Below are 14867 nucleotides of genomic sequence, written 5' to 3' on the forward strand. Positions count from 1 at the left end.
CGTGGGAACAGCAACTATATATATATATATATATATATATATATATATATATATATATATATATATACATATTAGGCACTATAATTTACATACAGTTTAACTTTCATTGAAAATGAGGGATATAATATAAGGTATCCATAAACAGATGAAGGAATAAAGAAAATGTAATATATGTACAAAATGTCATTGACATAGGTAAAAGTGAAATCTTGCTATTTGCCCCAAAATTCATGGAACTTTAAGAATAAGAAACAGAATAATTAAGAAACAGAAAGACAAGTATTGTATGTTGTCCCTCACACATGGAAACTACAACCCACTGACATGAAAGGTAGATTGGTTGCTATGAGCAACTTTGAAGTGGTGAGCAGTAAGTGAGAAAGGATGGTTGGATAGATCAAAACATTATGGTATTGTATGGTCCCACTGAATCCAATTAGTATGTGAAATATTAAATGTGCTCTAAAATATGTTTCAGACGCACCATTTTGAAGGTAAATGCCTAACCTAATAACCAAGCATTCATTTACTTTTGCTTACCTTATTTTCCTACAGACTGCTCAAGGAAAAGGAATTCATGAGAAGTTTTCAAACTTCCAGAGAAGAGTGAAGAGACAGCAATATATAGAGGAGTGTTTTTAAATTATTTACAGAACTTGCAGTGTATCGATTGATAACTAGTGCCAAAAATACACATGGGCCTGGAAGACAAGAGTAGAAAATAACAAGCACTCTCTGAGTATGTTTTTGTATGCTTTTTCTAAGATCTCCTGGGCATTGTTTTCACTCAGGCCATTCATTATTCTTCTCCCTAATGGGTTAGCAGAGAAAGTTCCTGAAGGCAGACTTCCCTATGGAAATGGTGAGAATATATAATAATTTACCTATTGAACTGAGGTAGGAAGCAAATCTCTCTCTTGTTAAATTTGTCATAAATTCAATTTTCCAGTACACTACACATTTTGAAATAAAATACATTTAACTATAATTAAATTGTATAAAATTAGCTCAAGGATAACCTGAATGAATGATAGCACAATGGACAATGAGTACAATATTCTATGCTTCCTAATCAGAGTTAATGTAAACTGAATGTACTACATTAAAAGGTATGTGTCTGTTAAACCAATATGACTATTTAGAATAGGACCATAAAAAATAATCTGCCAAGAAATTATTGTCTTTAACAACTGACCAGCTAAGTCATGGAATTTGAGATGCATCTTTGGATTTGCGTGACATGACAGAAAGCATCAACAACATGTTCTTTTTCATATCTTTTAGCTATTTATTATATTAATATATTCATATACGTAAATCATTAGTAACAAACTTAGTAACAACTTAATGTTAAATGAATAACTAAATGTATAAATAGATACATCCAATACAATCAAAGGAATTTATTAAACAACAGTCTTTTTTTATCACCAATGCTTAAAAGAGATTATATATCCCACTCCCCTTCTATATCCACAAAATCTTTAGTTGTTTCAAATTAGATGTTTGTGAATTCATTTAGTATTTCTGTTATATACAAACTTAAAGACCTTTACCTGATCCTACTAACAGAAAGAGACTACATTGTTACTTCCATGGAAAACTACTTATTTTAAAATATAAAATTACAATAATATTTATTGTTCTTACTAAGAGTTGTGCTTGTGCAAATGGAATAATTGAGGGAAATTTATTATCTCAAAGGTAACATCTTCACTGAATTTTTAAAAAGTACAACAGTGCTATTGATGCATTTAGAAAAGCTGTGAAAACTCATATGGCCAGTCTTGGTAAAATGAACTGTGAGATGAGCCCTTTCTCTAAGGATCACTAGGTAAGCACAGTTTCAATCTTTAACTTGTACTATTTCCTTCAAATAGTGTCAAGGAGAAAACTAGAGGATTTGATACACTAAAGAATTTGCACTCTGAGATAATGAATCCACTGAGAATAGAACGTGAAATCCCCATAGCTTCTTAACTAGATTGAATTTGCTCCATGGGAACCATTGACATAATAAGAAAAGAAAATTTATAGGAGAAAAATGGTTTCTTTGTCAGTGCATTTGAATCCATCTTCCTCTTCCTTAGCCATTTGTTGATGCTGTCCTAATACTAACCTCACATTACTTATACACAAGGAACCTTGAATCTGAAACTAAATTTTTTCTCACATACTTTTATTTAACTATGAAGAACTCTCCCAGAGAACAAATTTATATACTGTATCACTTAAAAGTATCTGCAGGCTTGGAGTTGTGGCTCAAGTACTCGATCATTATCTGTGAGCCAGAACACAAGACCCTGAGTTCAAGCCTTGATACCCCCCAACACACACAAGAAGTAGTGTCCACAGAAACTACTGTTGCCCAACTTTATATTGTCTACGCTTAATTCTTAGTGAAATATATGTTATGTAATATGCCAATGCATTGTATTCATAAATTTTATCATAAGACCTTAGAACATGCTAAATGATTTGATGTTTTAAATGTCTCCAAAAACAAATGCTATGATTTATGTTATGATCACCCTTCATAACTGAAATCTTCTTTAATAAAACCTTATTCTTTTTTTGAAAATTTCAGTCCATTTCTTGTAGTAGGTAATTGTGAAAAGCCAGAAATGGAAATGTGGCTCAAGTAGTAGAGCATCAGCCTTGACCCCAAAAAAAAATCTCAAGGACAACATTCAGGCCCGAATTCAATATTTATATTATAGAATATGATAGTCTATGAAAATAACACAGAATATGTGTAGATAATTATAACAATATTTTGATGGCCATTTATTATTGGCTTTTTTATTTTATTTTTTAAAGGCATCAAATATCTTTATTTTCTGTAAAGCACCAACTCACCAACTTGGCTTTTTAATTGTGAGAAACAATTGCAAGCCAATTTTTATTCAATTGAAAGCAATTACCAAACATTTTATAATAAAGGTGATGTACAGAGGGATTACAGTTACATGTGTCAGGTAATGAGTACATTTCCTTTTGAATAGTGTCACCCCTCCCTCATTCTCTCCCAGGTTTTCCCTTCCCAACTTCCTTCTCCCTAAAGTTGATTGCTTGTTTCTAACATAGTGTCTAGTGGGTTTCACTGCTAAATTGGTTCACTCTTTGTCCCACTGTTTTGGTATTTCCCCTGCCACTCCCCAAATCAGATAAACTTATATGCAAGACAAGGGTACAAAAATAAAAACCAGGGGCTGGGAAGGTGGCTCAGTGGTAGAGTGCTTGCCTTGCAAGCATGAGGCCCTGGATTTGATTCCTCAGCACCACATAAGCAGAAAAAGCTAGAAGTGGTGCTGTGGTGGCTCAAGTGGTAGTGCGCTAGCCTTGAGGTGAACAGCTCAGGGACAGTGCCCAGGCCCAGAGTTCAGGCCCACATCCGACAAATAAATAAATAAATAAATAAAATAAAAACCAGTGACAGAAAGAAATAAACAAAAGAAATAAAGAAAAAAGAAGAAAAGAACCACAAATAGCATAATAAAAAAAACTCATACTTCCATTTCTTGGCATTCATTTCAGTAAGCATCATTTTAAATGATCTTATGCATGTAAATATTGAGCCCTTGTGATCCTCTCCTAAGAACATGCACTGTTTTTTCTGACTGTGAATGTTTAGGTTGCTGGAGCAAATTCTTGTGCAATGAAGACTTATAACCAACTGGCCATTATAAAAAAAAAATGACATGTGTAAGAACAAAAGAATGTAAAGACAAAAAAAGAGAATTATTGCTACAAAAATATATCCTAGAAAAGAGACCATTTTATTGCACCTGAAATCACTTCATATATTACATTTTAATAGAATTTTGTGTTATAAAACATATGGCTATACAATTAATTTTCACAAAAATGACATTATGATGTTAAGAGCCAACAAAAGTTAAATTTCCATTTAGATCAAGAGTAACAATTAACATTTGAATGAAAGAACCAACATGAATACACCAGCAAGACAAATAGAGGAGAGATATTCAAGGCATCATATAGTTCCTAACCCAAATAACTGATCAGTTGTAATATTTTCTGTTTTCTAAACAACAAAAACAGCAAATTAGTTGAGCATGTTGGTACACACATGTAATACCCAACACATGGGAAGCAAAAGAATGTGGATCACAAGTTCAAGGATAGCCTGAGCAATGTAGTAAGATTATATGTAAAAGTGGGGAGAAAGATAGAAATTACCATTTAACATCTCAAAAATTTTATTCCACTTATGTGTGGGTTGTGTCTAAACATTAAAAACTATTCTGTTGAGACAAAGGACAAAGGGTGAACCAATGCAACAGTGATACTCACAAGACACTATGCTGGAAATGAACTTTACAATGGCTGGGGGAGGAGAGGGGAATTGTGGGGGAGGGAAAGTGGAAGAAAAAACAGGAAGGCGGTAACAGTGTTTGACAACAAATGTACTCATTACCTCACTTATGTAATTGCACATCACCTCTATAATAAAATTAAGTAAAAAAAAAACATTTTCTAACAATTATGGGCCTCCCAGAAATCAGGCAGTTTTTAAAGTTAAGCAGGTTTTTTTTCTTATTTGTGATTATCTCTAAGTACATGTAAAAAGGGGTCTCTGTACCACATGTCAATTTATGAATATAATGCGTCTTGACCAATGTCACCTCTTCACCATTCTCCCCTGCATCGCTATCAACTCAATCTATTCCCTCAATTTACCTGTTTCAATTTTCATACATGTAACACTGAGTATTATGATGTTATTTATCCCCGTTAACTGTTCTTTCCATTTGTCAGTAGAGGTTTATTGTTAGATATTTTAATATAAACTAAATATACTATAGTCCATTGCTCTTCAGGTTAATGGATTTTTTCTTGCAATAACTTATTTATATATTTTTTGTTTCTTTAAGATAAGATCTCACAATGTAGTATAACCTGGCTTCAAAGAAGCACTCAGCCTCTTTAGTGCTGGTATTTCAGACATGAATCACCGAACCCAGTTAACTTGCTTATTTCTTGATCATACCAAAAGATATGCCAGAAGAAAAACAGCGTGTAAGTGATAAGACTTTTTAGTGTGTGTGTGTGTGTGTGTGTGTGTGTGTGTGTGTGTGTGTGTGAAAGTGGCTTGTGACATAGCATAGGCTGGACTTGAACTTATGATCCTCTTGCCTCTACTTCTATTTTTAGCTTCTAATAATACAATTTTTGACCATTATTAGAATCTAAAATTTAGATTGATAAAATTATCTATTTGTTACTTGTTAAAATAATTAAGATGCTTTAAAGCCCAGTTATACAAACCATTTATTTCTCATGTGCATTTTCCATGATTTCAAAAAGGCTCTTCTGAAATTTAAATGTATTGTCAAGGTGAAGTTCATGATTAACATCACTTCTAGGGGTCTTAGTGATTCAGAAGATGCATGCTTACAATATTTATAAAGGAAGCTAGGACTGGTTTATAAATATATAAGCAAATACCTTGGGTGGTATGCAAGTATTCATAAATGTAATCATTGAAATCCAGTCGATTTAGAGGAGACTCACACAGTGTAATTCCTTCGAAAGGAAAAATCATAGTTTAACAAAATAAACACCAGGAATGGGTACTTAAAAGGGGTGGACTGAGATAGAGAGGAGCAGTAGACAAATGAAGAGAAGAAGGGAGGGAGAATGCAGTCGGAAATCCATGTATTTTGTCTAATCTGGGAAGGGGAAGGGGAAAACAAAATGCTGAACCAAGGACACAGGGTGTCCCATTGCAAAAATGATACCCACAAGACAGTATATTGGAAATGAACTTTACAACTTTGGGCGGAGGTGGGGTGAGGAGGAGTGTGGGAGGTCGGGGAGGGAAGGGATAGTGGGAGAACAAGGGAAGGGGTAACAATGATCGACAAGTAATGTACTTATTGCCTTACTCATGTAACTGTAACCCCTCTGTACAGCATCTTTACAATAAAATAAAATAAAATTTAAAGGCAAAAACTACATTTAGTTTTAAGTTTAAAAAAAAGGAATGTAGTCTTACCTGATTTATGTAACTGTAACCTGTCTGTATACCACCTTCACAATAACAATAAAAAATTTAAAATATTAGGACAAAAAATGGAATAAGAAGAAAAGTAAGGGAAGGGGTGGTTGGAAGGAATGGGTGAGAATGCTGAAAGGGGTGACATTGATCATTGTATTCATGAACTGCTTTGTGAAATGGCAACTCCTTTGTACCATTACTTAAAGATAAAAAATAAAAGAAAAAAGCAACATCAATGGAAGTTATCTCAACATACTGTTTTACTGTTAATTATAACATTTAATAAGTAATAAAATCCAAAACATTGCAGACTTGCATGTTAATAATTAGAAAGTATGCTGAAAAAAGCAATAGCATTCATGTGGACTAAGGTTAATAAGCTTATAAAATTCAGTACACTTTAATAGCAAAGAATACATTGCAAAGAATGCTCAATGCACCAAGTTCTTTTACTGAAGTATGAAGCAAATCATCAAAGCAATGAATTCTTTCTAAAGTGTCAGTATAGAAATGATTGCCATGCTATTTTTACAATGATTAGACAAAACTAATGAATTTTGTTATTTTAATGCCAATTACTAAGCTCCTTAACACTGTTACTATATCAACTTGTAGCAAAGAAAAGGAAAGTTTTTTAATACTTTATCACGGAGTATATATACTGATGAATATTAGCTGAGTATGGTCCATATCTAATGCTATTTTAAAGAATGCAAAGAACAGGATATGTGTTTCAAGAACATATAGCATGAGACTTGTAAGACAAGAATAAGTTGTTAGAAAGATCCACATAAATCTTATTGTGAAATCGCATGATTTGATGTCTGTAAGCTGTCATTTGCACCTGATAATGCTCCTTCCCAGTCTGCTTAAGGCCCCTTTGACATCCTTGTTCCTCAGGGTATAGATGAAGGGGTTGAGGGTAGGAGTCACCACTCCATAGAAGAGAGCCATGAACTTGGGCTGGTCCCTTGTGATGGAGGAGGGGGGCTGAATGTACATGCTAATGGCTGGACCATAAAATAGCAAAACTACAATAAGATGAGAAGAGCATGTCCCAAAAGCCTTTTTCCTTCCTTCAGAAGATTTTATCTTCAATATAGCACGTCCAATGCTAGCATAAGAAGAAAGGATTAAACACAGAGGAATAGCTAGCATAAAAATGCATACCACAGAAAGAATGAGTTCATTAGCCTCTTTTTCACCACAGGCTGTATTGATTAGAACTGGAATCTCACACAACAAATGATCCAGTGTATTGATACCACACAGGGGCAACTGTAATGTAAGAGTGGCTTCTAAGAAAGCGTAGGTCATTCCACCCAGCCACACGAAGGATACCAACAGGATGCAGAGGCGCTGGTTCATGATGAGGGAATAGTGCAGAGGTCTGCAGATGGCCACATAACGGTCAAAAGACATAAGAGCCAAGAGCAGGCATTCTGTACCTCCCATTATGCTGAAGAAATAAAGCTGAACTACACATCCAGCATAGCTGATTGTCTTGATTGAAGTCCCCAGGTTGAATAGCATCTGAGGGACGATGCTGGTGGTGTAACACATGTCCAAAAAGGAGAGGTTGGTAAGGAAGAAATACATGGGGCTGTGGAGCCGGGGATCTAACCTGGACACCAGGATGATGGCGATATTTCCCATCATAGCCATGGGGTATGTGATCAGAAGAATAATGAATAGAGGAAGCTCCAGCCAAGGATGGTTAGCAAAGCCGAGTAGAATGAACTCTTTAGGATATGTTTCATTGATTCGTGGCATTATCATCTATTTGTATTACCTAATAAAATGGAGACAAGAGTAAAAGTATGAGGATTGGTAAAAATGTAATTATCCATTAACCACTCAGTCATAGAAGACACAGTATGTTAAAAATATGGGAGAAACAATACAAAAGTTCTAGTTCCCAACAATTACATTTCTTCAAGGCACGATAAATGACAGGCAGCATCCTTTTAACAGGTAACATAACTGTCCCAAAACTGAATTTCTTCCTCTTTATTTTAAGAATGTCAGTAGGAAATAGAAATGACTATGTTTTGGTAACTCATATTAATGGTTTTCAAGATTGGTCTTGGACAAAAGTCAGCTGAAGAAGATGCTAAAAGGAAGTTTTTTGGTGTTTTTTTTTTATCATTTCTGTCTCAAAGCACTCATCTGAGCAGATGTTATACTGACTGGGACAATAAATCCTATGACTCACTTTCAGAAGCAAGGCTGCAAGGAATTACACAAAAATCTAGAAAAGTCAAAGCACTGAGAAACCAATACCAGATAAGGTAAAAAGCCCATAGCGATAAGAAATAAGAAAGCCTGTCCTGAACCAGTCAGTGGATAATTATATCATCTTCATGGGAATAAAATGCATTTGATGTTAAATAATCTCTTTCCTGTTGGAACTCAGCAGGACACTTAAATACTTTTGATGTTAAGATAGAGTGTCAGCCAGGAGTGATGGCTCATGCCTGTCATCTTAGCTACTCAGGAGGATGAGATCTCAGGATCTGTTTGAAACTAGCTCAGGCAGGAAAGTCCCTGGAATGCTTATCTCCAATCAACCACCAAAATGTTTAACTAGAGCTGTGGCTCAAGTAGTAGAAGGTCAACTTTGAGGAACAAAAGCTAATGGGCTCTGAGTTCAAGCCCCAATACTGGCATAAACACATGCATGTGTATACACACATACATACACACACACACACACACACACACACACGTTCTCACTGTGCTACCTATCCTGGTATTGAACTCATGAGTTGAAATGCTCCTTTTATTTAATCTTTGAACTAGCAAGTAGAGAGAATTACAGGCATGCACCGCCATGTTCACATGACCGGTAACAGCTTCCTGAAAGGAGTAAAGCTACACTGACATGTTTTCCTCCAGGATCAAGTATTGTGTTTTTTTGTGTCACTTCTAGCTTCCCAGGTCATCTGGTTGTTCAATGTTAAATTCTATTCAATGTAATCATCTTGTACCAACTTTTTTTTTACTTAGTAGAATTGTCATTCATTTTTTGCATGTTGGGTTGGGGTAGTCATCAGTGTCCTAGTATTTATGTAGAGTTAGACACTTTGTGCCAGTACTGGAGCCTGTTCAGGCCTTCGTGCTCTTACTTAGCTCTTTCCCTTATGACTGATGCTCTACCACTTGAGCCACACCTCTATTTCTGGCTTTTTGTTGGTTATTTGGAAATAAAAATCTCAAGGGTTTGTCTGCCCCAAGCTAGCTCCAAATGTTGATTCTCATATCATGGCCTCCTGACTAGCTAGGATTATAGTTGTAAGCTACCAGCTTAAACACATTTTTTTAACTCCTTGTTGAGAGAAAAATCAAATTCCCAATTCAATTGGTTCAGACATTTATCCAAATTCACAATATTTTACATTTCACTTTATATGCTTATTGTTTTAAGCTAAAATGTACATTAGAAAAGGCAAAATTGACTTGAATAATGCAGAAGTTAGATGAGCAATTAAGACAGCAATTTAGTATATCTTGAATAATGGCACATGTCTACAATCCTGGCTACTGTAGAAGTGGAGGCAGCAAGACACAGTTGAGGTCTAAGTAGGCAAAAAGTAGTGATGCTGTGTCTCAAATACAAAATAAAGCTGGGCACTGGTGGCTCACACCTATAACCTAGCTACTCAGGAGTCAGAGATTTGAGGATCATGGTTTGAAGCCAGTGAGACAGGAAAATCCATGAGACTCTTATCTCCAATAAAGTCATAAATAGCCAGAAGTGGAGCCGTGGCTCAACATTCACTTAACAGTGTTGTAATCTTCATGTTTGACATTTTTGACCATGCATCGTCCTTCAATATTTTGGAGTAATTTTAGCTTGGATATCCACTGAATTCTTCAGTAGTTAATTATTCCTTCAACAATTTAGCTTTTACTATTTGGTAACTTTTTATATTATACACTTTATTTTACTTATGAAATATCACCTCTGTTAAAAGACAAAATTATGCCAAATTTAGTTATAGACCTAAAAACTCAATTAATTCTTGAACCAGGGAAACCTCCATTCTACAGAAGAGAATGAAATTTTTAATGGGTAATAGTAGAAAAGTGAGATTCATAAGAAAAGAACCATACAAAAGAAAAATATTACGTACTTAGGGTTGCTTTCTAGAAAGATTAAGGCAGAGAGGACTTTATTATAACACCAATTGGATTGATTAAAATGACTGTTTTCAGAAAAAGCTCTGTTTGCTGGTTTCATTAAGTGGCATTTAGCACAAATGATTTCAATTTGGGTTCATCTGGTCTGTTGGTGTCATATGCAGGAACTCAAGACACCACAGCAGAAGTGCCCATGTGATTTGCTATGAAGTATATTTAAGCTTTCTAAGTCTATCCTTAGCTCTCTCATCTTTCCCATGTCATTCTCACAAAATCTCATTATTTTTAGGTCTTGGAATCCACCTCTTTTTGAGTCTTCTACTTCAGTATTGGTTTATTTTTATTACACAGGGATCTATTGATTAACAAATATTTAAAGTCATTTTGCTAAGTACCAAACTCTTCCAATTTTTAATTTTTATTTTATTGTACAGATGCTGTACAGAGGGGTTTCAATTACATAAGGTAATGAGTACATTTCCTGTCCAGCATCATTACCCCCCTCCTTTGTTTTTCTCCTACTATCCCTTCCTCGTTTTTATACATCAGTAGTATCAGTCACATTTTCATTACAGTATATATTACTCATAATTTATTCTCATCACAGTATTTTATGTGTATGTTCAGGCCCTTTTCGGTTTTTGTGTTGTAAGATTCCTATTAAAGAATAAATATATTATTTTCATGTAATAAGAAGACAACTATATAAAACAACTAAATAAAATAAGATAAAATATAAACAAATCACTTCATGACATTTTGTCAATATATTTTGAAAGTTTTCACATGATTGAATGAAGGCTTCCTACTGCATTCAGGTATTTCACATCTATCAGATACTGTGTTTACTGAGACATAAATGCCTCCAAGCCTGGCCTAAGTGAGAAGGTAAGAGACAGTAATTACAGAGAAATTCATTTTTCATACAGGCACCTCACTAGGTATATCCAAAGCTTAAAAAAGGTTTCCAGAAAAGAAATACTTTCTACTTTTCATTTATACATTAGGCACAGTCATTTGTGCCCATTCCTACCTCCCCATAGAATGCATAACTTGGAAAATAAGTGTCATCTTTCTTACCTTATTTTGATAAAGATACTTTAATAAAAAAGGAATTATGAAGGAATTACAGAGAAGAATGGAGAAATGACTATACAGATGATTATTTAAGAATTATCTTGAAAATTCCTAATTTTTCAGGTAATAAGGTATATCGGAAAAGGAAAAAAAATAGCATGAATTAAGAAGACAGTCATTGAAAAATGCCACACACACTTTGTGGGCCTACTATTTGTATGCTGTTTCTGAGACCTCTTGGGCATTGTTTTCAAGGGCACTCATTTATTCTCCCGGATGATTTAGCACAGACTGTTCCTTAGGACAGAGTTCTTGATGGAAATTCTTCTACTGTGCAATTAGCTCCCCACTTAACATGGCTTAGTCACAATTATCTTCCGTTCTATCTTGTGTTCTGTCTTGTTCTGTTCTATCTTGTATTCTAATTTCTCAGCACAATGAACACCAATTTTAAGCAGCACACAAGTATCTTTTGGTTTGCATGGGAAATATTTTCCAGGCCTTCTAATGAGCAGCAAAATCTGTGTATGCTCAACTCCCTTCCATAAGATGGCATAATATTTGCATATAAAATAATGTAAATACTGTGTAAGTAGTCAGTGTGATGCATTGTTTGGGGGAATGGTGAGTAAAAAGTCAGCACACATTTGTGATCTATACACTAGTGCAACCTGCAACCATTGCAGGCCTAAGTAATGCAAAAATCTACTGTGAGTTGCTCCAAGGAGCAGAGATAACTTACTGAGCAATGGAATAAATAAATAAGAAACAATTTGAACTAAATTGGATAAATCTCTTGGGAAATTTGAATATAAAAATCATTTGATATTTAATTTATTCTTGGAATATTTATTTTAAGTTGAAGTAAAAATGCACAAAATAAATTAAATAAGAAATATGATAAAAAATGATCATTCAAATTTAAAAAAGGATGTTCTTCTCAAAATGATAGTATTTAACATTGCTATAAGGGAAAAAAACTGAGTCTTCAGTCAACTTTTACTCACAAATTTAGTTGTGGTCCTTTCGGAAAGTTCCTTATTCTCAGAATCTATATCTGATATTGATATAATGGTTATTGTATAGATGTAAAATAAGTCCTTCATGCACAATTAGTTACCAAACAAAAGTTTTCTATTCTATAAATGAGAAAAATGAATTCCTATGTAAATGGGTGACTTTGCATGAATTTTGCATCTTCATTGTAAAAACTTAAGTACATTTAGCCTATTTAAACTGTCCTTATGAACCAATTTTTGTTGCCAAGTATAAACATTTATCATTGCCCTTAACTGCCACATTTCCTGCCACTCTTGCTATTGTAGTGAATACTTCATAATACTTTCTACCTCTTTCTCTAGAAAACAAAGGCACTGGATCTGGGTCTCCAAAAGAGTTGTCTATATTGAGCACTAGACTTTGGATTCAGAGAAATTATATGACTATTGTATTAAGAATATAGGTAGGAATAATGAAAACAACATAGAAAATTGTTATATGTTAGTAAATATAATTGTATTTAAAAATGGGAGATTTGCCTTTGGTATAGCAAGGCAGCAACTCCCAATATAGCCTCCAGATAGATTGGAGAAAGTCCCCAGGCCTGTGTTATGCTAAGCCTGCATAGTGCTAGGCCAGCACCAGCATCTCCTAGGTCCAAGTCAGTCTTTGTGGACTCAGACTCAAGACTCAGTCCTCACAGCCCCATACTTCAGTCCCAGTTCTGTACAAGGCTAATCCCACTGTTCTAGGGCTGGCATCACACTTCCAGCATACAGGCAAGCACAGATGGGTCCATACCCCCAGTTCACTGCAGAGCGAGGTCAGTGCCTACAGTGTCCACATTGACTGCCACAGAGGCAAATTTCCAGGCCACCTAGTTCCATAGCGATCTCTAGGGTCCAAAACTCTTGCGGATCTAAGATCAAAGCTTGCTTAACAGACTTGGAGTCCAAACCATTCCAAAAGATTCCAACACCAGGTCAGCCCCACCCAGAACCAGGGTCTAGAACCTCTCCTGAAGAACTAGGTGGTAGGCCTGATCCAGCAGGAGGAAGGATAAATACCACATGATCTTATATATAGGTGGCATATAAAAATGTCGATCGTATTGAAGTTGAGAACAGAGATGGTGGTTACCAGAGGCTGGGAAGAAGGTTAATAAACAGGCACTAAATACAATTAAATCGCAATAGTGCTAAGAATGTTGATTGCTTTTTCTTGTTTTTTTTCTCCCTTCAAATGACATGAACTATTGAGAGAAAGACACAGTTACTAGAATGTTCTAATAACTTGTTGCCTCAAATATGGAGCAACTAGACAAGAAGCCCCTTGAGAGACAACTAGACTCCAATACAGACTGACTGCTTTACTTCCTCCCCTGTAACTCTGAGGAATGCTTTATTCCACCTGTTAGCAATACTACCACTAAAGCTAGGACTTATGCTCAAGAAGGCCTTGCTCCAGTTATGACTGCTCCAGACAACCTGCACTGGCCTTAGAAGCCATCAAACTAAACAAGCCTCAGTGAGTTCTATGTGATTCACTCTACAACTACTCTGCTCAGGGTGCTGGGGGAAAACCTTATGATTGATGCAATGTGAGACCTGTAATTGGTCCATAAGTAAGGCCTGTGAGTGGTTCTTATACAAGGCCTTAATTGGTGTAACTGGAAACAGTTCTGTGATTGGTGGAAATCTAATCCTTCATTTGGATGCTATTTCCATGCCACACACTCCTGGTTATTTAAACAGGCTGTTCATCTTACCTTGTGAAACTGTGCATTGAAACCTATAAAACATTAATGAAAGAAACCAAGGAAGACACAAATAAATAAAAAGATGCCAGTGTTCATTGATAGGAAAAACTAATATTTTTAAGTTGTTCCATGCTACTCTGAATGATCCAGACATTCAATGCAATCTATGTTTTTAAAAGTCCAATGACATTCTATTCCATAGAAATATAACAAATAATCCTAAAATTCCAATGGGATTATAATAAAAACTCAAATAGCAAGCAGTCATGACCAAAACTAGCAAGTTTGGAAGAATCATTTGACCTCATTCAAACTATTCCTTAAAGCTACAGCTTAAAAAGCATAATATTGATTTTTAAAAAACACTGATATATCTTCATGTAAGATAGAATATAGGGGCTAGGAAGATGGCTCAGTGGTAGAATGTTTGCCTTGCATGCATGAGGCCCTGGATTCAATTCCTCAGGACCACATAAGCAGAAAAAGCCAGAAGTGGTGCTGCAGCTCAAGTGGTAGACTGCTAGCCTTGAGCTGAAGAGTTGAGGGACAGCGCCCAGGCCCAGAGTTCAGGCCCCACAACTGGACCCAAAAGAAAAAAAAAGATAGAATAGAGTTCGCATGTAAGCATACATCTATATATATATGTGTATGCTAATTGATTTTCTCAGTTGCCATTAATTCATAATATTGGGAAGAAAGCTTAACATTCATATATAGAAGAATGAAATCAGCCTTTTAATAGCCAACTTAAAATGGATTAAATAGTTAAGCAAGACCAGGAATCATAAATCTAGTAGGGACGAAATATTTGGGAATAATATTGGTCTGGCAATGACATTTTAACACTAAAAAATCCAAGCCACA

The 14867-nt window shown here is 35.2% G+C and overlaps 1 protein-coding gene across 1 annotated transcript; it reads right to left on the reverse strand.

Moving 5' to 3' along the window:
* Positions 1 to 6859: 6859 nt before the first annotated feature.
* Positions 6860 to 7798, reverse strand: LOC105996908 (olfactory receptor 2B11-like). Its single transcript, XM_013031149.1, has one exon. The coding sequence runs from the start codon at positions 7796 to 7798 to the stop codon at positions 6860 to 6862; it is 939 nt and encodes a 312-aa protein (XP_012886603.1).
* Positions 7799 to 14867: the final 7069 nt, after the last annotated feature.

Source organism: Dipodomys ordii, unplaced genomic scaffold, assembly GCF_000151885.1.
Source record: "Dipodomys ordii isolate 6190 unplaced genomic scaffold, Dord_2.0 Scaffold138, whole genome shotgun sequence".
Lineage (NCBI taxonomy): Eukaryota > Metazoa > Chordata > Mammalia > Rodentia > Heteromyidae > Dipodomys > Dipodomys ordii.

Bases quoted from the DNA above. Each gene is read 5' to 3' on its own strand.
- LOC105996908 (XM_013031149.1), bottom strand. From the start codon at position 7,798: ATGCCACGAATCAATGAAACATATCCTAAAGAGTTCATTCTACTCGGC.